At 40.8% G+C, this 24,327-nt stretch overlaps 1 protein-coding gene across 2 annotated transcripts; it reads right to left on the bottom strand.

Moving 5' to 3' along the window:
• Positions 1-3,982: 3,982 nt before the first annotated feature.
• On the bottom strand, positions 3,983-22,941 carry POPDC3 (popeye domain containing 3). Of its 2 annotated transcripts, none has more exons than XM_027694139.1 (4): positions 22,853-22,941; positions 13,845-14,582; positions 11,993-12,101; positions 3,983-11,150 (listed from the first exon to the last, which is right to left on the bottom strand). In XM_027694139.1, exons 2-4 carry the CDS (start codon positions 14,333-14,335, stop codon positions 10,827-10,829), a joined length of 924 nt encoding a protein of 307 aa, XP_027549940.1. In that variant the 5' UTR covers positions 14,336-14,582; positions 22,853-22,941; the 3' UTR covers positions 3,983-10,826. The 2 variants fall into 2 exon arrangements, with proteins under 2 accessions (XP_027549940.1, XP_027549938.1); XM_027694137.1 differs by lacking the exon at positions 22,853-22,941 and adding an exon at positions 22,193-22,515.
• Between the last annotated feature and the right edge of the window lie 1,386 nt (positions 22,942-24,327).

Raw genomic sequence — 24,327 nt, 5'->3', positions numbered from 1 at the left:
TTCTCTGATTACCCTCCAGGTCTTCTCTAATTTTGGTCAAAGCCTTGGTGGTAAACAGCATCTGCTTAGCTCAATGCAAAAAATGTTAGTTAGGAAAGCTTGGCAATGAACTAGTATTTGCAGCCATGTGAGGGTGTAGAACTTTGTCCTGACTGCAGATAGTCTCTTGGGATCTTTATATTTCAGTATATTTGTGATTAAATGCCATTTCCACTCTGTAGCAGAGCAGTAAGAACCAAGACTACATTTACTAATGTAAATGGTGGTATCTAGTACAGCTATCAGTAGAAAGAGAGAAATGAGTGAGGATCTGAGAGCTGCCCCTATATGCTGTCTCTCCAGGAGGAGCATAAGCAGATGGAGCATATAGACATGGCTTTGATGGACTCTACCCACTTCTAGAAAAAAAACCTTTAATAGAATCACTGGCATTATTTTATATAGGTAATAACACATAGTCCTAGGCAGATATTAATGACCATGATTTTATATAACCTTTAGTTATACAATAAGACTAGATAACATTATCTATAGTTATACAGATAACAAACTTCCTCCAAGTAAAATATGTTAGAGTTTCTCCTCTAAAAACAAGGTTTAATGTACCATGGGAGAATAGGCTAGTTTAATTAAATTAATGTCCTACTGTTAAACCACTATAAAGACTGGCTTAACCTCTTATCTTTGTCAATAAAGTTCAAGTTCATTGAAGTGTGCTAATATAAATTACTCTATCAGAAGAAAGAAATAAAAACTGTTTGCATTTACATGGAATTGGCTTCAAAAAGACAGATCAATTTTTAGAGATTTGTGTTGAATTGATGCATTTTATTAGCAGAGACAGGTTTTAATGGTGTTACAGCTGTTCATTGATACAGGCTTCCTCTCTTTCTTCTACTATTAAGGTCTTGATAGCTTAAGTACTTCCTCAAATTATTTAGTTATTTTCCACAGTAGAAAATGTCACATGGGTGTTACAAATTGCTCAGTCTTGTTCCTTATCTCTAACAACCGGCTTTGTGATCCTCAGCAGTTATACCCTGACCTCTTGGAGCCTGCCTGTTCTCCTGTATTTCAGGGAAAATATCATCCTGTTGATGATGCAGGGAGGTGTTGGAGGTGTCAGGCAGGAGTTCAGAAGTACAGCTGAGACCAGAACCTCCCTCTCCTGCATCTCAGTTTAGCCTAGCTGAGCTTCGGAAGACTTTATTAAGAGGATGATAAAGTAACTTCTTGTAAAATTGAAAGTGCTCTGCCTCTTCCAAATGAGAGCCTGATTCCGTAGCCTTTTTTAGGCAAAGTTTTCACTAAAGAGAAAAAATGCTTTGTATTCAGGATCCCAGATGTGCCAGGATGACAGGGCTATTTTCAGACAATAGCAAGATCTATGAAACATTTCCATTTATAGTTCCAGGAAGCGTACTCAGCATCTACTCTAAACTAATCTTTTAAACTCCCTCTATAGACAATATAAGGGGGCTCCGTTAGAAAGTAATTAATCATGTGTGTATTTGACAACTGTCTGGAGTGGGATAAAATACACTGGCAAATCCCATTCCAGTTGCTAAAATTATGTGTCATATAACTGAAAAATTACACATATTTTCCACAGAAAATTTATTTATATGGGTTTTGCTTGAAAGCATCCTCAAGAATTATGTTTTCTTAGAAGGAAGTTTGTATGGCAGAGATCATGAATGACAAATACTCTCTTGGCTTTTTAATATTCTGGAGGTTTATTTAAAAGGAATATGTGCATTCCATGCATTTTTAACTCAAGCCTCCAACAGACACTTTCTGAAGTATTATCAGGCAATTCTTCCAATGCAACACCTGCAGGGAGTGTGTCTCCTGTTAATACAAGACAGGCTGTCTTCTTGTTTGAATCCAAGGTATAAAACACCATATCCCAGGGCTTCCACGTATTTGATTTGATAGTATAGTAAATGATTGTTGCAAACTTTCTTCTAAAATAATCTAAGCATGCAAGCTTTAACAGAAGCACTGGTTGTTGTAGATCTTTATCCAATGGGTACATGATCCTGAGGTATAAGGACAGAGTAAAATTGTTTGCTATTAAAATTATCTAAACTGTACAGAGTAAACAATTTATTCAATCACACTGAACAATTATCCCTGTTCCCAAATTATGCATGAGCAGTTCCCTGCTGACACTTTATTTTGTATGTTCATTATTTGAAATTGCTCAGTGAACGATTTCTATGAACTGCTTGCAAGTGATTTTTCTGGGACTTGATGGAAGGGCCTGCTCTGCTTGCTCTAGCTCTACTTAAATCATATGATTCCCCCCAAAAATAGGAGAGCTGATATAAAACAGGTTGGATTTCCTAAAGCAGGGTCATGATGCGCTTGTCACTGCCCTGCCAGGGCAGCTTGCTAACCTCATTGGGGAATAGTGGGGAGCCTGTCCCCTGGGGGTTGGCTTCTTTCTGGAAATACAGGAATACCAGAGATGCAGTTTGACTACATCGCTTGTTTGGAACTCAAATTGCTATCAACATGTCGCTCTCTGTTAATGTGAGGCAGCTCTTGCTTCTCACAAAACTGAAAGACAAGTAATAGAGCCATGCTTTTGCGTTGCATCTGTCCTCTCATTGGGTGACAGCCCATTTTTAGGGGTCCCTGTTACAGCAGATTTGGCAGCACTGGTGAACTGACTGTGATTTTTCTGTTCCCTTTTTGGACAACTTCCACGCAGAAAGAAAGTTCAAAATGATCATGCAGAGATGTCTGTGCTAATCCTGAAATAAATCCATTTCAACTGCAGCTCTCAAAGTTCTCTCTGCAGAGATCCTTGTGAATTTATATGGGTCTGTGTGACTGTCTTTATAAACCAAAGGAATTGTGAATATTGTCAGAGGACAAATGCACGCATGCTTTTGGGTGTTGGTACAATGGCAATTAATGTTCTGTTGCAGTATTAGTCCTTTTTGGCTCTACATTTCAATATTCACTGGTGGCTATTTTTGAGAAGCAAAGGCTAGGACTGAATCTCCAGGACATTGCATATTAGCACCATTATCAACAATTTTGTAGGAATTTTTAAAATTATTGATAAGGATTTAGAATTTTATTTAAAGATTAGAAAAGGAATAATATTAGAAATTAGAAAAAATTATTAGAAATTAGAAAAAATTAGAAAAATAAGAAGTGTTTAACACATCCAAAAGGACAGACAGAACTGAAAAAAAAAATCTAACTTAAAAACTTGAAGGAGGACAAAGAGAAGTAGGGGGAGGCAGAAGATGAGTCTAAGGAATTATTTAAACAAGCGACAGAGAAAGCATGTAGGATTTCAGAGTGAAAACACTCCACACTCTGAGGGGGAAGAAAAGGTAAATAGATTAGCTCAGAAGAACTTTGTATAGGCATGAGGTAGCTTTTATAGATACAATTTTTTCTTTGCAAAAATACACAGAGAACAAGACTGGGGAGAAAACTGATAATCCCATCAAGGAACACATTGGGGAAGAAAGTAAGCCAAAAGAAATATTAGGAACAAAAGTTCGAGAGCAAAAAGCAAACCAGGAATGCACAAGTTTGGTCCAAATGCACAGAAATGGGTTGATCTAGGCCAAGCACCAAGCAGGAGCATTTTATGCACTTGATCAGATTAGCAGTCCTAAATAAGAGACTTTGAAATACTCCTTGTTTTAAGCATAAACCTCAAGGTGATAATAAGCACCCAATTTTTTAATTCATTGCCTCCTCCACCGTTTTTGAAGAGTCAGCACCAAACAACTGCTAAGGAGTGTCTGGTCTGCCTTTGGTGTGCACCCCATCTATGCTGCCTGATGCCAGACTTCAACTGTGGATATCATGAAGCACTATCAACATGTGTGCTGAGTTACAGCATGCCATAACTGCTTCTACCTACCCTGATCTTTGAGAGTAAAGGTAAACACAAAATAAAAAAAAAATTGGGAATCCTTCTAATTTCAATGAATAAATAAGACCAGTCTTCTGAGTAATGTTTATTATACTTTTTCATTTTGTAAAGAAAAAAGCAACAAACAAAACCCTATTATATAGGGTTAAAAACAGGGATACAGACTGCAATAAACATACATATATTTAAGATTATTGCTTTTGCATGTAGCTTAAGTACATATACCACTGTATAAAGCAGTTTCAGACCCGAAATGGCAACAAAAATGGTAAACAAAAACGTACTAATAATTTGTAAAATAAAAACCAATATAAAATGTTTTATGTATCAGTATTTATTGTATTTTTTTCTACTAGTACTTACTCATTAATTCTTTAAATAATGAACATATATACTGAAAGGACACTATGCTTTTGAAAAGCTGTAACCGAACAAGAAAACGGAGATCCAGTGAGAAACAGAGTATAGTGCTGAACGTATGATTCCTTTTTAAGAAGTACTCCATTCCCCTCAGTAGGGAGATCTGCTTCAAAATATCATCTGAGAGGACATGACCTTTCTGTAAATGAAAACAGGATAGTTTTTCTTCATACTCAAAATATTTTATCTAAGCTAAAATACTTAGTGAAATAGAATAGCTACTACAACAGAATTCAGTGAAAGTTTTAAAGATTTTAATGTGAGAGAGTAAGATGAATGAAGCACAGTAAGGATTTCCAGCACAACAGCTGTTTTATAGGAACTGCTGATACTCATGCCTGTGTATCCTGGCGGAAGTGAACTGGCTTGCCTCACTTTTGTTATGGAATAAGTTATTTTTCATTTACCCCCATGTGAGAGAATGCCTATGGGAAGATATAGGGTCATACCTAATGTGTTTTAAAATCATCCCATATCTTACCTGCCAGTACCCCACCCTTGTAGACATGTCCTGCAGTTGGGCCCTGGAAGTCCAAGCCCAGCACTGGGTATCTACATTGTCCTGTACTCTTATTAGGAGTCCTTAAAACCTACACATGGGAAACACTATACCTATATGTGTGCTTCATCTCCACTGAGCCCAGACTCCTGCAGGCTGTTTGGGATCATCCTGCTAGAATCCCTGCCTGGGGACAGGGACCCGCTCACCTCCTTTTACAGATCTGAGATGCTTTAATGCTTGCCTATGATGGGCAGTTTCTATAGAAGGTGATGGTGGTGCCCACTTCTATACAATGACATAGTTAGAGCATTTATCCATTAAATGGGATTTTTGGCTTCAGTGTCTTTCTTATCCTAATGGATCTTACTCCCAGAAAATTATATCCCCCTGTATACTATATGATATACTTTTAGAGAAGTTTGGATGGAGAGTAACTATTAGATACAATGAAAATGATGGGATTCACTGCTGAAATATTTACCACCATTATTTTATTGCAATTGTTTATTTATATGACTTTGGTCTCTGAGTTCTTGATCATGTATCTTTTATCATCCTTTGTCTTCAAAACCCCATTCAGGTAGGGAAATAGTCCTGCCCCCACAATGTACCATCAATCCCTCTAATTAGGAGCTGCAGTGGAACTGACAACTAAAAAAAAATTGCCTGTGAATCCACAGCAGAAGAGTAACTCCTATAAAATCCTTCTGCTCCCACAAGCTTTTGAGAATGTCCCATCTTTTTTTCCAGTCCAGAACAATATTTAACAACATTTGTAGCTTGCAGTGTGATGATTTGGATCCAAACCTTCTGCTGGCAGAACCCCCTGCAAAGCTACCCTCTGGGAGGGCATTGCTAGCCATGGTTTGGGACGTGACCCAAAATCTAGAGCTCAAAGATGACACGTTTGCGCTGCCTTTCTCCTACACGCTCCTGCTGATGAAGCTCAACCTACGTGGTTTGATTCATCAGCATGAGGTGGCTTGATTTACATGTCAAGTTCAATTAACTCTTTTGATTCCCAGAGAAGCAGAATTACAGTAAGCAGAAACTGAAGGGACACAAAAATCTACAAGAAAGGAAAGTTAATGTGAATTAGACAAATATAAAAAAAAGGGTGTTCTCCCTTGAGAGCCCTGAACCTATTATATTTTAATGCATATTAATGTAAACAAAGTAAGTATTTTCAAGAGGGATTAACAAATCAGCTTAAATATAGTATTTATTTTGTTGTATAGTAAAAAATATCTGTCATACAGCAACGCTCTAGGGAAGAAAAATATGCATTCAATTATTACAGGAATAGAAAGAAAAATATTTAATCTGTTCATGTCTGAATCCACCAAATAGATACTATTTTTTCCCTTTTCTATTTAAACAGCTTTCTTCTATGTAAATAACTGCAGATTTGTTTCACTTTTAACACATGGCTTCCAATACCTGTTTATATGATCAATACAATACTGTATTTTAATTTTTTATATACATTGAGACCAAATATGTCTTATATTTATCATTTACAATAAGCAAAATCTTTTAAACACTTTTTCTTCCTGAAAATGCAGTATCAACATATTATTTAATTACTACAAGCATATACCTTTTTTGTGGTATGGCAAAACTATGCATTTTCATCCAAGCATGTATGCAGCTTTCCCAGCTTTATCCTAGCACAGATCATATATCTATATGTATAGTTTGCCATAATTCTTTCCATCACTGAGTTTCCTTTGAACACTGTCATACCTGCTGGGCAATTAATTCTTGAAAATACAGAACCTGGACGGCCCTCCTCAGTCACTAAGTCCAGCCTCTGTTATCACAGGCAACTGAATAAAATAATCTTTTTCATTAAGCACTTAAGATGTGCCTTGCAAAAATTATTAACTATAACAGTACATTGGGGTACGTCCTCTCTGGTTATTCTGTAGTTTCTGTAATTTTGAGTGGAATTGCATGATGAAAAGTGTTAGCCGTGCTTACGCTACTAGTAGTTAAGAAACTACTACATAATGAAAGAATTGCAGGGTCAGTCCCAAGCCCCTAAATAGGCAAGACTTGCTTTGAAACTCTCACTATACATTGCTGCATCCAACAAATTAATTTGCCACAAGCCCGATTTAAAATAAACCTCTCCTGGACAAAACCTGTATGAAGTTGAGTGCTCTCTTCCTGTCCCCTACCTCCCCATCCTGTTTTGGACTGTCCTAGGCCATATATTTTCCTGGCTTGTGCAGTAAATTTGAACCCTTCTGCAGGCTGTAAGGGCCATTCCAACACGATGTCCACAATTATAAAAACTCTGGAAGATAAACTGATGCTGATGAATGAGTAAAGCATCACGTGCACCAGATTCTGCCACTCTTACCTACAGTAGTATACAAATCTAAACATAACCCCACAAAAGGTTATGGAACTGGTAAAAATGTAAAATGTGAGTAAATGGGAATCACTGCATAACAAGAAAAGGATTCATTGACAGCAACATGGACTTAAGTATCCATTTGCTTAAACCGATTATGAAGGAGGCTGATCACCTCACTGATAATTATTCCTGAGTAGTAACAGGGGCTTAAATTGGATGATGCTCAAGTCAGAACTCCATCCTAGCTCCAAATGTTTGCTAACCTATAAATAATCATAGAATCATAGAACAGTCTGGGTTGGAAGGGACCTTTAAAGGCCATCTAGTCCAAGCCCCTTGAATAAGCAGGGATCTCTTCAAATAGACCAGGTTGCTCAGATTTTGAATTAGAATGTTCCCAGGGACAAGGCATACACCACCTGTCTGGGCAGTCTGTTTCAGTGTTTCAACACAGTCATCACAAAAAGATTCTTCCTTATATCTAATCTGAATCTACCCTCTTTTGAGTTTAAAGCCAGTACCTCTTGTCCTATTGCAACAAGCCCTGCTATAAAAATTCTGTCCTCATCTTTCTTATAAGCCCCCTTTAGTTACTGAAAGGCTGCAATAAGGTGTCCCTGGAGACTTCTTTTCTCCAGGCTGAGCAAACCCAACTCCCTAATGACTGGATGTATAGGATATTACAAAAGCTTGTCTGATTTCACTGACATCAGTCTTGAGTCTTTACTCAGGTAGATTACACAGCCCTCCCAAAACACTGGTTTACAAGATGCACACCAGAGCGTATTTTATAGTATGTTTTAGAAATGCTGTCCAGATTAAAAAAAAAAAACAAAACAGAGGTAGAGCGGGCTTGCTGTCTTGTTTCCAGTCCTTTTGTGTGTACTTATATTATTGTAGAAATATATGCCCTGAATTCTACAGCTGAAATGTTCTGCTAGTCATGACTCAAACAGATGCTGGAAAACTAGAAACAATTTTTAAAAAGTGACTCAAAGCCCAAAAAGCACAGTAGCAACAGCTAAACAAGATTAGCTAAGACTATGTTCAGATATTGACTCAGAGATGTCCTAGTAGAGATTTCTGACAGTAACCAATTCCAGCAGTGAAAAGCATCACAGAGGATTGTGTTTGGAAACCAGGCTGAAACCAAGGCACACACCAGTCACAAAGAAGAAAAAAATTACCAGAAGTATGTCACAAAGCACCTATCCCTCCAGAGCAGTTATCTTTCTAAGCAGTATGCTACAGTTTAAATAGAATACATAAGCTTGATATAAAAATTGGATGAGCAACACTCCTTGGTCTTAATTTGAAGGTGAAGATGATCAAATTAGTTAACTTTAGTAGGGTCAGAATTTAGTAAAGATAAGTTTTCTTGATTATATGGGCCAAACCTATATATTCAAGAAAACCAAAAATTAATCAATTATTTATATTACACCTAAATCTAGAATAAGATCTCTTTTATGTATCTAAAATATTTTTATTTTTGTAGATTGTTAAGACATGAAACATTGAGTATAGACTTCATATTGGTCCAACACTTGTTATAGCATGAGAAATTTACACAGTCTTATTACTTTATCAGAATGAGGGGTGGGGGGGTTATTTTTAAATGGCCTGTTAAAACACAGTGTAAGGTTTTCAGAGCAGCTCAGCCAACTAAAGCAGAGAGGGATTGTGAGGCACAGCCCAAGTGACAACACCCATGAGAGATGATGCACTTCTTACCCACCTCAGGCACCATTGACAAATAGGACATGATAGCACAGTCACAGCACTGAAGTTACATGAGAATACCTGCCCTGAGTCATACCAAGGCCAGGTAGCCTGCTATCCTATCCCTTAACCATGAAAAGTATAGAAAGAGGGCACACACAGCTGTACATCCTTACTGCACACTGCCAGGCTATGGCACCGTGTTATTAACAGGTCTTTAAAAGCCATCAATGAACTCTCTGTTTGCATCTTTTTTTAAATTCTGTTTTGACCAGGACAAAGTAGCTCTGTGACTCAGGGACTTCACGCACTAAGTAGTAGATACAGAATACAGTGCATGGAAGGGTTATGAGAATGATTTGGGGATTATCCCATTGCACGCTGTGGTATTTATGTTTGTCAGATTTTCCTCTCTGAGAAAGTAACATAAAGCTAAAAGCAAAACTTGTACAATGTTATCCGCTCTACATTGAAGGTCCTTCAAACAGGAAGTGTTTCATATCACTTCTAATAGCTTTCTTATACATATTGCATGATTATCTTTCAGCATAAGATTGTATCATCATTTTAAGCCCTCCATCAACAACTCACAGTTCTAAACTCATATGTATACTCACATATGAGAAAAACACACAATGGTCATCCTACCAAACAGGTCAGCAATTTTAAAATATTAAAAATATGATCTACTTCCAGATATATCAAGCAGCAATCCATTCTCATTAAATAGTAATGGTTCTTATTTTTTGATTACTGGCTGGCATCAGGGATAGCAGCAGGAAGGTGAGTTAGCAAAGACATTCAGACACTTCTCTCCAAAGGCACAGTGACCTCAAGGGTTGAAACCAACTCTCTCCTTCCAAGTATGAGCTGGGGCTCCCTTATGCCATTAAAACACTACAGAATTAGGGAGAGAATATATTTTCAATCAAAAATTTCATAGGCACAGAAAAGTGACTCTGGAAGCTAAACAAGAATGTTTCAGTTAAAAATTGTATTTATTGCTGCAGCTGTTTTAGTCTCTTCCTGCAAATGTAGCTAAAAAGAATGTTGTACAACAAACTCCAATGGTTTGGCAGTTGATTGATTAACATTATTTATTGTACATGTCACGAAGGGCACTGGCACTGCAGAAGCCTAAGTCCTACAGCATCAGAAACACTACACTATTGTTTCCCTAAGCTATAGTCGCAGCAGTTACAACTGTTTTATTTTTGTAAAACCAGCAATGACATTTATGTTTGTTTTCACATAATAACTCTTTAGGACAGCCAGAGAGAAACCAATCACTCATGGGATAGAATTTAATTTGTTGTTTTCTTTTTTTGGTTTCTTTAAGAATCTTGTTGTGCATTTCAAAATCTTTCACTTCTTTAAGAAACAAACCCAATACGATTGGTCCATGGTTTTCTGCATTATTCATGTTAATTGAAACAATGTTCATGTGGCATAAATATGAATGTTATAAGCAAGTTGCTATATTTTGAAGACAACTTGTTTTCATTGCCTATTCTGACTATACTTCATTATGGCAAAAATTTTGAGAAAATATAATTACAAATACCGTGGGCTTGCTTTTTTAAAAAAACCCCAAACAACACAACACAGAGGCCACCACAATTGCAATAAAACCTCAACCTGTTATGATTTGTTTTCCTCCAAAAGTAAGAAGATGAAGATCAACAGAAGAATCAACAGAAAGTAAACATATTGCACAGACAGTAAAAATGCAGAAGCCAACCTGCTGGCTTGAGAGGGAGAGAATTCAAGCTACTCCAATGAATGTAAATGGCACTTGTCAGTCAAATCTGGCTTGACTGGGTCTTGATCTGCTTCTGCTCTTCTGCTTTGCCATTTTGCATTTTCTTTCATCACTTTGAGGAATGGCTGCAGCAGAATGTTCCTTCCTAGGGCGGTGAGAGGAAGGAGCTGCAGTTTGTAACCCCTGAGGGCTTGCGGCGTGGGGAGCCTCGCTGAAGGTGGTGGTGAGAGAGCTGCACTGGAGGGGTCTCTGGCAGTGCAACATGATAGAAGTTTGGTAACCGAATGTCATATCTAAAGCCTTGCCCCACGTGCACCCTGTCATTCAAGGCATACAGTTTTTCAGCAATGTCGCTCCCAATTAAAATTGAGAACAGGCGGGAGATGAAACGGTGTTTAGCAAACAGCAGATAGAGCTTCTTTCTCCTCCAGGCCACATACCGACAATCTGTCTCTGCTGTAAGTGTTACCTATAGAAGAGAAAATTAAAGAGCTAGGTGACAAGGCAGTGATGTTGCTACTGCTGTCCTTGCTCAGAAGGCACCCCCCTCTCTCAACAGAACCTGCCTACTGCAATTAGAGCCTTTTAATCCAGGCAGAGAGCTCTGGAAGGTCTACTGTATGCAAAAGACAAGTGAGAAGGGTGACTGGGGATGGACTGAATGATCACATCTGGTCGGCCTTGGCGACAGTACGCCTGTGCCCACCTTGTCAGGATGCCCTGGCTCAGTCCTGCACTCCCTGCTCCACTCTTGGCAGCCTCAGCTGGAAAGGCAGGTCTAAAGAAAGCTCTCAACAAATGCCATTTGCCCTTGTGACAGGAGAAATCAGATCCCACACAGGCAGGAGATAGCATGTCGGTCAAGTGACAGCAGTGGGAAGGCTCACAGATTAGGGAGGGCAGCCCTGACTGACACAATGTCCCATGCTGTAACCTGCGCCAAGCTGTGCCACAGGCACGTCTCTCCCTGGCTCATTTCCCATTGAGAAGCCTCTTCAGCACCAGTTTCTACCCGCCTCATGCAAACCTGGCTGCTCAGGGCTGGATATTGGCACAGCCAAAGAATGCAAACAGGGCCTACCTCCCGGATTAGCTTTAAGAAAAAACCTATCTGTTGTAACAAGATACAAACAGCAAAACCAGTTCAACAGGTAAAGAGGACTTCCTTCCCAAAATTAATAGAATGCCACTTATTTTTATAGTATCCCAAAACCCCACAACTGAATAAATTTATTTCTAAACCAAACAGTACTTGAACAGTTTTTTGTAGTACTAAAAAAACCCCATAAAACAAAACCCCTCATCTTTTACCTGGAAAATTCCCTCTTCTGTGGGCCTCAGTGAATCCCATTCAGGAGAATCCAGAAATTGGAGAGGAAAAATATAATGCAGAAACTCCCCATCAACTGTTACTCTGATCCTACCAAGATAAGACGTGTTAATTTGTTAGCACTACCTGTACACCAGCAAGGACTGCAACAAAAATGTGCTGTTTCTACTGTGTGAGGAATTTAAATATAGCTTTGAGAGCACAAAAAAGCAATCAATGGCCAACAGTATCCTAATTATATTTTTAAACCCAACTTGATCAGGCCAATTGAAAGAGAACACCAGACAATCACGCAACTGAAATGGAAATCTTTGCAGGTTTTATTCAAGTCATATTATTCTCTCTGTGGCAGGTCTGTGCAGTGACATGCTAGCTTTGTCATTAAAAGGCCAGCGTGCACTGGAGCAGAGAAAGACCAATGCCTGTAACACCATTTGCCTCCTTCCCCTGAAAACCACGGGATTTACTTCTAGGTTTGGCAAATAGGCACTTTAGAAGGAACAAAGTGGCAAAAGCAGGGAGTGGGAAGCAGGAGTTTCCCACGGCATGTAGTAGAGAGGGCCCTCCCCATGTTTAACAAGAATTACATGGCCACAGGACTGTGTCTGGAGCCAGAAGAATGGCCTGGAGGTATGGGATCTCTATGTAAATGTTGTGGCCTTCTGCAGATGCCACAAAAAGAAAAATTTTCTTTCTACTTTTAAAATAATATTTAAGTTTGAAGGCACACAAGATGCCCTGTACCAGGTGAAGAAGGGCAGCAGGAGCTTCCTGTTAGTTGATTACTAACTGGCTGGGCATGTAGAAGGGTGGATACCTCTCCTATAGTACACCTATGACCAAAAGCAATCTCCATGAGGTACTCCCAACAATGCTCTGAACCAGGGTGTCGCTAAGGACAATTGCCTACAATCCATATTGTCCATTGCAAGTAGTCCTAAATCAGCTGAGTGTCAAGCTGCCTACAAATTTCATCTGTCCATGCAGCAGGCTATCAAAATTCACCCACAAAGTGTCCCATCAAAGAGTCCATGGACATCATCCCTGGGTATCCCACCTAGTCTTGTGGCAGTCTAGTATTGCATACTGCTTTTCATACAGTACAAAAGCTAGTATTTCCCTTCAGTAAAGCATCGGCAAAGTTGCCAGAAGGTTTCCCTGCAACTAGGGAATACAAGCAGGTGGATTTATTGCCTCAGGGTCTAACAAAGGGCCACAGTATACAGTAGCTGTACATACAGTTCTGCAAATTTTGACAGGGCTCAACTACGTCCCCTTGTAATGAAAAGGCACTTTTAAGCCTTTTGCTCTCCCTTACTCCTTCTCTTCTCCCACCCCCTTGAAAGCAACTAAATACAATCTGTATCAATGTCAAGATCTCTATTACACAGAATTTATCTCAGTATATTCAGTTTCATAACTAACTTTTAGTCCCATTTCAGGTTATATAAGTAAAGAAAAATAAGACAGATGCTGTTCTCATCAGCTAGGCAGTAGATAGATAGCAAACCACAGCTTGAAAACTGAAGTACATATTTGTTCCCTTTATCTGCCTAACCTGTTAAGCGCTATGATACAGTGGTCTGGAAAAGAATAACTTCAAATCTTTTTCTTTATGCTATTACAGATTTTGTGCTTAGTGTTTTTATGATAGTGCTATCCTAGACAAGTGTATTTAGCCTATTAATATTTATATTACTTGCATTAATATTTAATCTATTGTATTGGAAAATAAACAAACAATACACAAATCAGGCCTTTTTTTTTTCCTCTCATTTTCAAGGAGTTAAAAATAAAGGTATTTGCAGTATATCTGAACAAACTAATACCAACCTGCCTGACACAAGCAAGGACAGTTTATCAATAGGTGTTTTGCCCTGCATGGCGTAACAGTGTTCCTTCTCCAGGGTAATCACTTCTGCATCACAGCACAAGACGATCTTCCTGTACACAGTCAAGGAAATTCCCAGAGGCTGGAATAGAGCACTGTAGAGTTCCTGGAATTCTCTGTCAAAGGCAACACTCCGAACTTGGTAGGTAACATAAATGAACTGGACGAAGCATATAGCAAACAGTATAAAATTCCATGAGAATATATCAGCAGCACAGACATCCAGCCAAGCCCAAACAGAAGAGCAGAGAAAGCCCAATCCAAGCAGGCTGAAGACATAGAGAAGCCCAAAGAATCCACTTCCACCCATGAAGCCCACAACAAAGAGAATACTGGCTAGGTGGTAGATAGATCCCTCTGCCTCTTGCTTCCAGGTGGTACACGTAGGATGTGCATTTATCAAACTTTCCCAAAAACTTGCATTTTCTCCCATGGCTGGAATAATTTGTCGATTCAGCTAAATCTTGGAAATTTTTATTTATGAGATGCAGCTAGTGAGCTCCTTTGCTTTTCCATTCTTGCAAACTGTGTTCCATGATCACATAACATCAGGGTCTCTTTTGGTAGTGAGGTTGCGCTTAGGGTATCCAGCAACTAGGCAGTTAATGTTCTCAATGCTGTTTCTCATCAGTTCATGCATTGTTTTGACTTTGGTCATGTCATCTGTAACTTCGTCTGATCTGGACAAGTGAAGAAAAGATTAATTACTTATAAAATTATTTTCATCAACTAACCTCTGTCAAAGTTTTTACTGTCTAAAACCACAGACTACATTACAATCTTCCAATTCCCCTTGCAGCTCTGTGATTCCAGGATCAAACCTTAATATTCATTCAACTGAAGATCATATTCCTGTATCTATGAACCCTGTCCCAACCATTGAACTGAATCCATGTAAACCTGTACTTGTATTCACAACATCCTGTGACAAGCCTTTGCACAGCCTCACTGTTGAGAAGGTAGTTGCATTTGTTGGTCCTGAAACTGCTCCCTGAGAGCCTTATTTAGCATGCTACCAAGCTCTTTAACAAGAGACAGTGAACTCTTTTTCCTTGTTCACCTCCTCCATCTCACTCTGGATTTCAGTCAAACCACTGTCACTAATGTGTTGAGCAAGGCTGCTCTCTCTTCCTGGAGACAACAGACTACATCCCCAAACACTACAGTAAGGGAAACCCAAGTATCACAGGGGATAGTCTTTTCTACTCCAAGGTTTTTGCCTGAAAAACCTGTCATATATAAGAAAGACTATAAAGCTTAAAAGCATCTCTATACAGATCACATTATTAGAAGTAATGTAGTAAGTAGTCCTGCAAAATATTACTCAAAGGACATTTACAAAGCAATTTTATAACATTCAAAGTTTACCTCATATAATTTCATGCCATGGACCACATAATTTTTTTGTTCAACAGGTTATTTGTTTTCATATGATAATGATTATATTTCATATATTTCATATAATAATTGCTAAGAATTTGAAAAGGAAAACACACAACCAAAAAACATGAAAAAAACCCAAAATAAGTTTAAAAAAATCAAAACCAGCTTTCTATGTCTGTCTTTTAAAATAAAAATACATGCTTCAATGTGAGATTACACATGGTAGAAATTGCAAATCCACTATCTATCAGTGGTGTCATCAGGACTGAAACCCTCCAAAGTTTTTAAGTGTCTGGTTCTTTTCCTGGTAAAAGAGCAGGGAAGCTAAGAAATATCTTGCCATCTACATTATTACATTCTCAAGAATATCAAAGCTCAGGGTTTTTTTTTAAATTTTTTTTCCCCAAGAGCCACATTACAGGCCTGTATCTCTTCTGTAGAGGAATTGGCTGAAGACCTCTGGACTCTAATTGAGGAAGTAAAAAGTGACCACAAAAAACTCAGAGAGGAGTTTATGGAGAGCATTGTCCATGTCATGCCAGTGCAAACTGGAGCCCCTGCTATTCAGACAGGCTATGGAGAGAAGATACACCACACAGGGCAACCCGTGGTTCTTTTTACACAAATATGGGGAAGACATGAGGAGATGGGATGGAAAACCCACCTCTGCTTTATCAGCATGGGTATAGGAGTTAAAGGGAAAAATGACCATCAGAGGCACTTTCTAAAGGATGGATGTAGCTCCAGTCTCCCATGGGCAAGCCCCTAGACAGAATCAGATCCTCTGGAAGGGACTCCCATTTGTATTCAAGGGATAAAGCCAAGACTACCAAGACCAGCATTAGAGGGGCCCTGCCTCTAGCCAGGTAGAGCCATGGGATAACCATGTCTATTGGACTGGGTGGATCTGAGATGGACATGAGACCCACAAGAATACAAAGCTTTGGTTGATACTGGTGGATTATAAACTCTAATGCATTTTTCCCTCATTGGGTCCTCCTTGCATTATCTTTTATTTCTCTCTGAATTTGGGGAAGGGAATATTTAAAAGAAAGGAGGAGGGTTCATCTCATTAGAGATCTCGCCTCCTGGAATATATATTGTCATTAAACCAAGACAGCACCTCTTCTTAATCAAGAAATATTCTAATATTTGTGAGCTAAAAATTGCTGGTAATTTTTATTATCAGGTATTATGTAGAGCAGAGACAATAATAGGTATGGGCCTAAGGACAATAAAATTTCTAATTTTGATGGGTATCTAGTGCTAGATAAGGCCTCTCACATTTTTCTTTATAGTTCCTACGAGTCCAAAATTTAAATTCGTGAGAGCTTCAGAACAGTCACTCTAATTAAGCCATTCATCTACTGCAAGCAAGGTTAGAGGGGGAGAAAAATACCCCAAATCAAAAAAACAAACAGCTGTGATACCAACTGAGTTATCCTCCATAGCAGCACAACACTGCCAAGTTTGTAAGTCCTGGCTGTGGTGAACAGTTATTGCTACAAGTTCATTTGATGGTGATGATCAAACGAGAGGAAACTGCATTTAAAGCAGGTTATCTGGATTATAAACCTGAAGAACTGTATCTTCCCAAGTACACACTGAGTACTTTCTACTCTGTCCCCTGCCTATGGAGAAGAAGGAGCACCACACACAGCACAGTCTCTGCCATATTCAGAATAACACACATTGACATCTGTAGGCTGCCAAAACCAGAGGTTCATTCAAGATGAGTCCTCACAGCTCAGGAAGGAGCTGTGCCCTGCCAGCAAAGGCTGAATTACTGAGATGCTTCAGAGTGTTTTGCCCCATCACACATCCCACCTTCTTCATTAAGAGCAGATGAAGTGATGCAAAAAATCAGCCCAGGCTAGAGATGGGAGCAATGTACGGTGGCATGGACTCCTTTTAAATAAACAACAGCTGGAAGGACTAAGCTGTCATCAGAAAGTGTTAAAATCAACGAGTTTGCTGGAGCTTCAAAGCAGTAAATGGAGTATTTCACTTATACTCTTCCAAATAAATACCTGCCAGCAACTTAAAACTTCATATAAGCAATATACTAAACCAGTCAAAACAGAATGAATTTATATTGTAATTTAAATGCACATAGTACAACCTTCCCCTCCTCAAATGGGTATTTCTCCCATACATTGTAGTATTCCCACAAAGAATTACCAATTATGTACATCTTTTATTTGCTTGAGAACTGTGTACTTTACTCCATTCTTGTCACTGATGACTCAAATTCAACTCTGAGAAGCTTTGAGTGTTAGTTACTGTGTCTGGATCACAATAATTCCTGTGAAAAATAAACCCTAAAAGCCCTTAGGCTACCAGCAGTTCTCTCTTCGGTCTTCTTAATTAAGTAAAAAGTAAAACTATTCCAAGTTTGAATACTCTATTCTTTAGTTGCCTTATTCCAAGTATTCAGAAAGAAAGCCCTCAGCACTTTCACACTGCACATGTTGACAGGCTATAGAGCTGTACATGCTAATTGTGTAACCAGCCCAGATGAATTGTTTGCTACAGGTTTGGAAACAAAGAAAGATTTTCCTTTACAGCATATACATTTTCATGCACAAAATAAGATTATGCTGGACAGCCTGGCTCAACAGCTCAGCAACTCCACCAGGAACAAGGCAGTCCCTCCAGCCAAGGGGGGGTCCCTCCTGGCCTTGACACCCCCCACTTCCAGAGGGATGAGCTCTCAGCACCACTTGTAGGCTGGCAAATTACATCTGGTCTAGCAATCTTTTAGATTACAAAAAGAAACTGCTGCTTAATTTTAGCAAGTAGTTTACATGCAATGTAAACACACATATCAATTAACGTACCCCTTCCTTCCATTGCCCCTACATCTCTGAAATCCCCTCTGTGGCCCCTACTGACATCTACTGCTCTTGAGGCTTCTTTATGTATCATGCTTTCTCCAAGTTACTTTCCTTCTGCAGTTGTCACTTGAGGTTAGACACCCAAAGGAACCAAGACAACCAAACTCTTAATTGCAATGCAATGTCTAACTCAGTGCACAGAGGAGCTGTGCACCTACAGAGAGCTATGGCCATGCACCTGTAGGCAAGTATGGGCAGATAAATAAGGTATAATAATACAGTGATAATCTGTCCTTGAATCCACATCAGACTCAAAACACGCATACAACAATTAGGACAGTAACTAACAACACAGGCTAGCTTACCTTAAACTTCTTGACACTATATGCCAGAGAAAGCTGTAATTATAATACTGAAAAACACAAGGGTTTCCCAAGAAAATGCAGCCTGCGTAGTATAGAGAATGGTACAGTAGCCTCATCACAGTCTACAAGATCTATTCAGGAAGATGGAAGAAGGATGAGGAAGAAAATAACTACCCAACCCAAAAGACAAAGGTATCAAGATAATCAGTCTACTACATAAAAGTAGATATATTCAGATTACAAAGACACATAAGCATTCATAGCAAAGGTAATTAATTAGTAGGATGGTTTTAAAGATTTCCTTTGCTGGGAATTAAGGAAGTCAGGATGCTGTCTGGTCCCTAAAATAAATCTGTGAATGCTATTATTAAAAAATTAATTGATTTACTACAATTCTATTTTTTATTCTACAGGAAGTCACATTAGATGTTCACAACGTCTTCTGGACTCTTGTCTTAAGTTACTTGATATAAAATAGCTGTATATATCTAGAAAGTTATATAGCTTGTCTTCGCAGTGAAATCCAGAAGCCTATCTCAGATACAAACTAAGACCTACTTAAGACAAGAGAAAACACTGAAGACAGGTATATTTCTGAAATTATTCCTCCTATAGACCTTATAGACAAAACTTTCACACATGTGTAGCCAGCACCTCTCCTGCGAATGTTTTTTGAAGGAAGGGATGTGTTATCAATGAATGCTTTACCATGAAACATGCCTGCAAGCCCAGCAATGAAGCCCCAGGATCCCACTCCCTTAGGTGAGCGTCCTCATCGCAGAACGAAAAGGGACTGCAGTGCAGTTCTCAGTCTCCCTTCTGCACAACTTCATAGCTTTAATGAAAAGGGCAAAATGAGTCATTGGGAGCACGCTCATGGGAGGAGGGAAGACAGATTTCTCCTTCTCTTGGATTGAGGAAGGCATCCTGTGTCTCACTCATGCCTCATCGCTATGTCCCACCCACTGGAGCAGGGTTCCCAGTGGAGGCTGTCACATGGAAGGTAAAGTATCTCAGGCCTTAAGAAAAGTGGTCAAACCACACTCTTCCTTGTCCTTCCACTACCACCCTGGGCTGCAATTGCCAAACTGTCCCACTTCCAGATAATCCATGTGAAGCGATACCTTCCTGGAGAGCAATCTTTCTGGGAATGCTCAGAGCTACAAAACAAGAAGCTGGGGCATGCCCAGCCATCAGTGGTGCTTCACTGCCTTCAGGGCAGCTCTGAAAAACAACTGCCAGCCAAGCAGGACTTTTCAGGGCCAAAACTCTGCTTTAATCAGGCAGCATTTAGGCTACCATATTCAAGGTTGTTCCATAAAGCAGCCCCTTCAATCAGCTCCTGCCCAACCCTGAAGACACCCCAATGTCATCTCTGCATTGAAGTCAATGGTCCACATGAATGACCCACCACTGGCACAAGGCTGGTGACTGGTTGTCCTCCTCACCAAGCTGGGCCTGACTCCCAGTCTCCCTGCTGCAGCAGATGCAGAATTGCTGTCTCCAAAGCAGAGCTCTTCAGTGGGACTTGGCACTTATTGAGCTTTCTGCTGGGAAGGCCTGTTTCTGCCTACAATTTGCTCAAATTCCTACTGATCTTTTTAAGAAATGGAAAAAAGCTGGGCTGGGGGGAGGCCTCGAAAGAAAAAGTAAACCCACAGTAATACAGAACAGTTTAAGGTTCATTAGAAGCACTGCATACAGTGAAGCTGGTATTATTTTGTCTTTAAATATTTAAAGACCAGCTAACTATACAGAGCTTACAGTACTTCAACGATTGCTCATTTATCACTGTAAAATATACAATGCAACCCTCTGTGGTTGCAAAGCCAATACTGAAGATGCTGTCTATTTTATCATCTGGACAGTATCTGAAATGAAGAAAAAAATTACGTATTTTCTTCCAATTTGAATCATAATTGATGAACCATAAGTACATGTGGTATTTCTGCCAAACTAAGAAGTATAATCCCCTCTCTCCTTTTTTTAAGGTCTTTTGCTCCTAGGAAACATGAATATGGAATGACAGTCAGATATTTTTTAAACTAACTATAGATCGCTAGCACTGATAAATTTGAGCAAGGCTCTTGTAAATTGTGCAGCATTGGACAAAAAATAATTCAGGGGGTCTGTTTTATTGTGTTTTATAATAAAATTTCGAAGTCAAGTACAAGTTCAAGCTTCTCTACAGTTCAACTTTCAAATTATAATAGAGAAAGCAGCCACAATGCATATTTCGCAAGTACTTTAAAACTGTGTTAATGAACTGTGTTAATGTATTCTGCAGAATACAGCTTAAATGAGTTTGTATGGTGTAGCAGTGCCCCTGGATGGGAATGTATTCTCATGAAATCAACCACCTGACGTGAACTTAATATCCCAAAAAAGAAAGAAATACAGAGGCTTGGTTCATCACACTATCCCTGCATGTACAACTGGATTACAGAATTGTACCATGACCTCTGTGTTCAAACATATAAATGGCACACTGAGCCACAAAACACCATATTTACATACCCTGGGAGCTCTAAACCAGAGTGAAATGCAGTGAAAGGTAGCAAGTGTGCCCTAATGGAGCTGCTGAAATTATTTATCACTACTGGAGGGTACAGTCTGGGTACAGTTCTACTCTCTGCTTTACAGGAACAAGTGTCATACAGTTTTACATACAAAGGAGAAACAGGCAGAAGCATGGACATGGCACGGGTTTAGCATCACTTTCATTAGTTTTCTATAACAGCCAGAAAACTGTTAGATTCATCGCATAATATAATCACAAATAGCAGCTTTGTTCATTATATAATATCTGACTTTTGTTTGGGCAACAGTGGCCCGCCCAACAACAGGTACTCTATCATCATCTGGAGACACTGACCAGTGTATACTTTTCCCGAATTAGGGGAACACACTAAAATGATGAAATAAAAATCTCTTCTCTGAAGAACCCACACACTTACTAAAAAGATCAAACCTAGCTTCAGCTAATAACCCTTTTCTTGAATCCTTAATAAACTTTCTGTTCTCAAAAACTTTCATCATAAAACCTGTGGTTCAGTTGTGGTTCCCGACACAAGCCTTACAGGTAACTGTCAAGGCAAAGTTCGTGCCGGGAACCACAACTGAACCACAGTTACAATTTTCTTCTGTTTCAATATCTATTCCCCTCACTGGAGGACTTGCAGTTTACTTACTATTTTGCAGGCAAAGCCTTTCTTTAAAACTTGACATTTTAAGCCACTTTATTGTTTGGCAACACAGAGACCTTTGTGGAAAGCCCGAACAGCACCAGTTCTGCAGATGTGGAAACCATTTCTTGTTTTGCTGTGGTCAGTGAAGACATTTTAACTTGTACGTTTACAATCATATTCCCATTAAACAATAAATAGCAAGAAGCCCTAATTTTGGAACCCAGATTTCATTAATGACTTCTTTATAATACTACCAGGTGGTACATGATTCAATATTACAAGATATTAGCTACATAAAATGTTTGCCCATAAAGTGATTGACAGCCTAAATGCACACAAACCTTTACAGAACAGATGAAGGAAAATGTGCTAAAATATTACAATTTGGGAGAATATGTTTGGAAAAAATATTATAGTTCGGGGAAAAGAAGTGGTTTGTGTCGCTCATTCTGTCTTTGGAAAGAAGCAACTGCAAACGCAAAACCAGAGCTTAATTTCAGGGTTCATCTGCTCTTACCATTTGTTGATTGAGAGAGGGAAGAATCAAATAACGTCCGCCTACGAGGCAAACCCCCAGCCGGAGAAAGAAATCCCCGGATCCCGAGTTGCTTTTGTGACAGTAGAGATACTCTCCGAGCCAGCTCTTGTGTGAGCGGCAGCAGCTGAACCCCGGCAGAACCAGAAGCCAAGCCGTCCTAAGGGACAAACCCTAAACCCGAGACGCATAACGAAGAGTCTCACTCCAGACAGAGCCCCTGGCGAGGGGCAGTGCAGGGCAGAGTGTCGCCCTGTTCTGCAAAGGGGACACGGCAGAGCTCCGCAACTTCCAGCCAGGGCTGCCTCGGGCGCTCCGGTGACCAAGGCACGCAGGGGAGGAGAGAGTGCTCCCCTCCCAGGGCAGGACCTGTCACACCCGCCCGGGACGCCGCCGAGCCCTCGGGGCGGGCAGCCCTCCCCCGACGGCTGGTCCCACCGCCGCCCTGGCCCCGACGCGGGTGCCCCGGAGCGCAGCGGGGCCGGAGGCGCCCCCGGCTCCGCTCGACCCCGGCCCGAGCAGCGCGGGCGGCGCTCCGAGCGCTGCCGGACTGGACAGCGCCGGCGGGGGTGGGCGGAGGCAGCGCCAGGACTTCAGCCCGCCCCGGCTCAGCTCGGTCCCCGCCCTGCCCGCTCCCCTTACCTGCCCCGTGTCCCGGCCCAAGGAAAAGTTTCACGGCCGCCCGGACGGGACGCGACGGGACGGGACGGGACCAGATTCGCGCTGCCGCTCCTCGGCGCTGCCGGCAGCGCGTCCCCCAGCGGGCAGGGAGCCGCGGCCGTGACTAAAATAGGCAGCGGCGGCGGGAGCTGCGGGCGGCGCCAGCGCCGGGCGGGCACCGACACCGACACCGAGCGGCCGCAGCGCGCAGGCGCCTCCGCCCGTCCCGGGGGGCTGCGGGCGGTGGGAGCCCCGGGCGGGCCGGGCCGGGACAGCCGGGGCGGCGGGAGGTACCGCCCGTCCCGCCGCGCCCCTCCCGCTCCGCAGCCGGTCCCTCCGCGGGGCTCCCGCACCGCCGGTGGGCGTCGAGGGGGCGGCGGTGCCGCCGGCTGCGGAGAGCCCTCGGGGACAGCGGAGCCCTGAGCTTGGGCACCTTAAAACCCGGTGCCGGTCTGGCGTGGGCACGCAAAACCTGCCGCTCCTGAGGCAGGCGGGGAGCGGCGTCTCCTTTGGCACGGCTGTCTGGGGTTAAACTGTCTGCAACTGCTGGTTTGGAATAAATGAAATTCCGATTTTCTTCTCTTTCACCTACTCACTCCAGCAACGTGTTTCTTCAGAAGGGAGATGCACGCCTTCGGGGTCGCCTTAATTTCGTACGCGATATTGTTACTTTTTTTCCGAACAAGCAAATGCCTACTGAGAACACAGCTAGAAGCGTCAGTGCCGAAGCGTTTCAGTACTAGCCACGCATTCGTTCTGGTGATCACTTTGTGTCTCGGGGAGATAGAATTTATTGATGGAGGAGGAGGAGGCTGCAGATTTACAAGTTATTAACACAGAAAAAAAACACACAGCATATTGAATGTGCAACTCCTGTTACCACAGAAGCTGCTTCTCAGTAACTGGGGCATAAGCAATAATATGTTTCAAATGGTAAGTGTGGAGAACCCTGCGTGTGTCCTGGTGGCCATCTCTGAGGTCCCACGGTAGGCTGTCACCCAGCAGGGCAATGCAGGGCAGTGTGCTGATCTGACCTTCTCCACAAGTAAAAGGACAGAGTAACCTGTCCTGCTCTAGATAGAGGGATTAATACTTCCATGAACTCACTTTCTCAAGGGCATTCTTTATTTTCAAAGATTTTTAGCTCCATATTTGCCAGGGAAGAAGATACATACATTTTTGGAATAATACATTGTGATTCTCCTAAGACTTCTCAAGTCCTAAGACTTGAGAAAGCAAAGAGCCAGAGCACTTTAAGCTATCCTGAGTTACATATATTCAAATCTGTCTTATCTGATTTCAGTACTTATTTTTATATTTATTATTTTTGAGAGAGAAAAAAATATTTTTATGTATCTATTCAAGTATGTATTAAAGTTCTTGTAGTTAATTAAATATTTTAAGGACTTTGCAGTGTAGCTCCAATACGTACCTTTCAGGCATGCTTTGCATATGCT

Source organism: Neopelma chrysocephalum, unplaced genomic scaffold (genome assembly GCF_003984885.1).
Source record: "Neopelma chrysocephalum unplaced genomic scaffold, ASM398488v2 Primary Assembly neopelma1_23, whole genome shotgun sequence".
Classification (NCBI taxonomy): Eukaryota; Metazoa; Chordata; class Aves; order Passeriformes; family Pipridae; genus Neopelma; species Neopelma chrysocephalum.
Note: the sequence above shows the minus strand (reverse complement) of the source record. Positions and strands in the feature narration are given on the sequence as shown.

What these genes read in the sequence shown, in the direction of transcription:
- POPDC3 (XM_027694139.1), bottom strand. Translation starts at nt 14,335, where the DNA reads ATGGGAGAAAATGCAAGTTTTTGGGAAAGTTTGATAAATGCACATCCT. An exon ending in TCCTTGCTTGTGTCAGGCAG is followed by an intron (nt 12,102 to 13,844) that starts GTTGGTATTAGT and finishes TTATCTTGGTAG; the next exon opens with GATCAGAGTAACAGTTGATG. An exon ending in CAGAAGAGGGAATTTTCCAG is followed by an intron (nt 11,151 to 11,992) that starts GTAAAAGATGAG and finishes TCTCTTCTATAG; the next exon opens with GTAACACTTACAGCAGAGAC.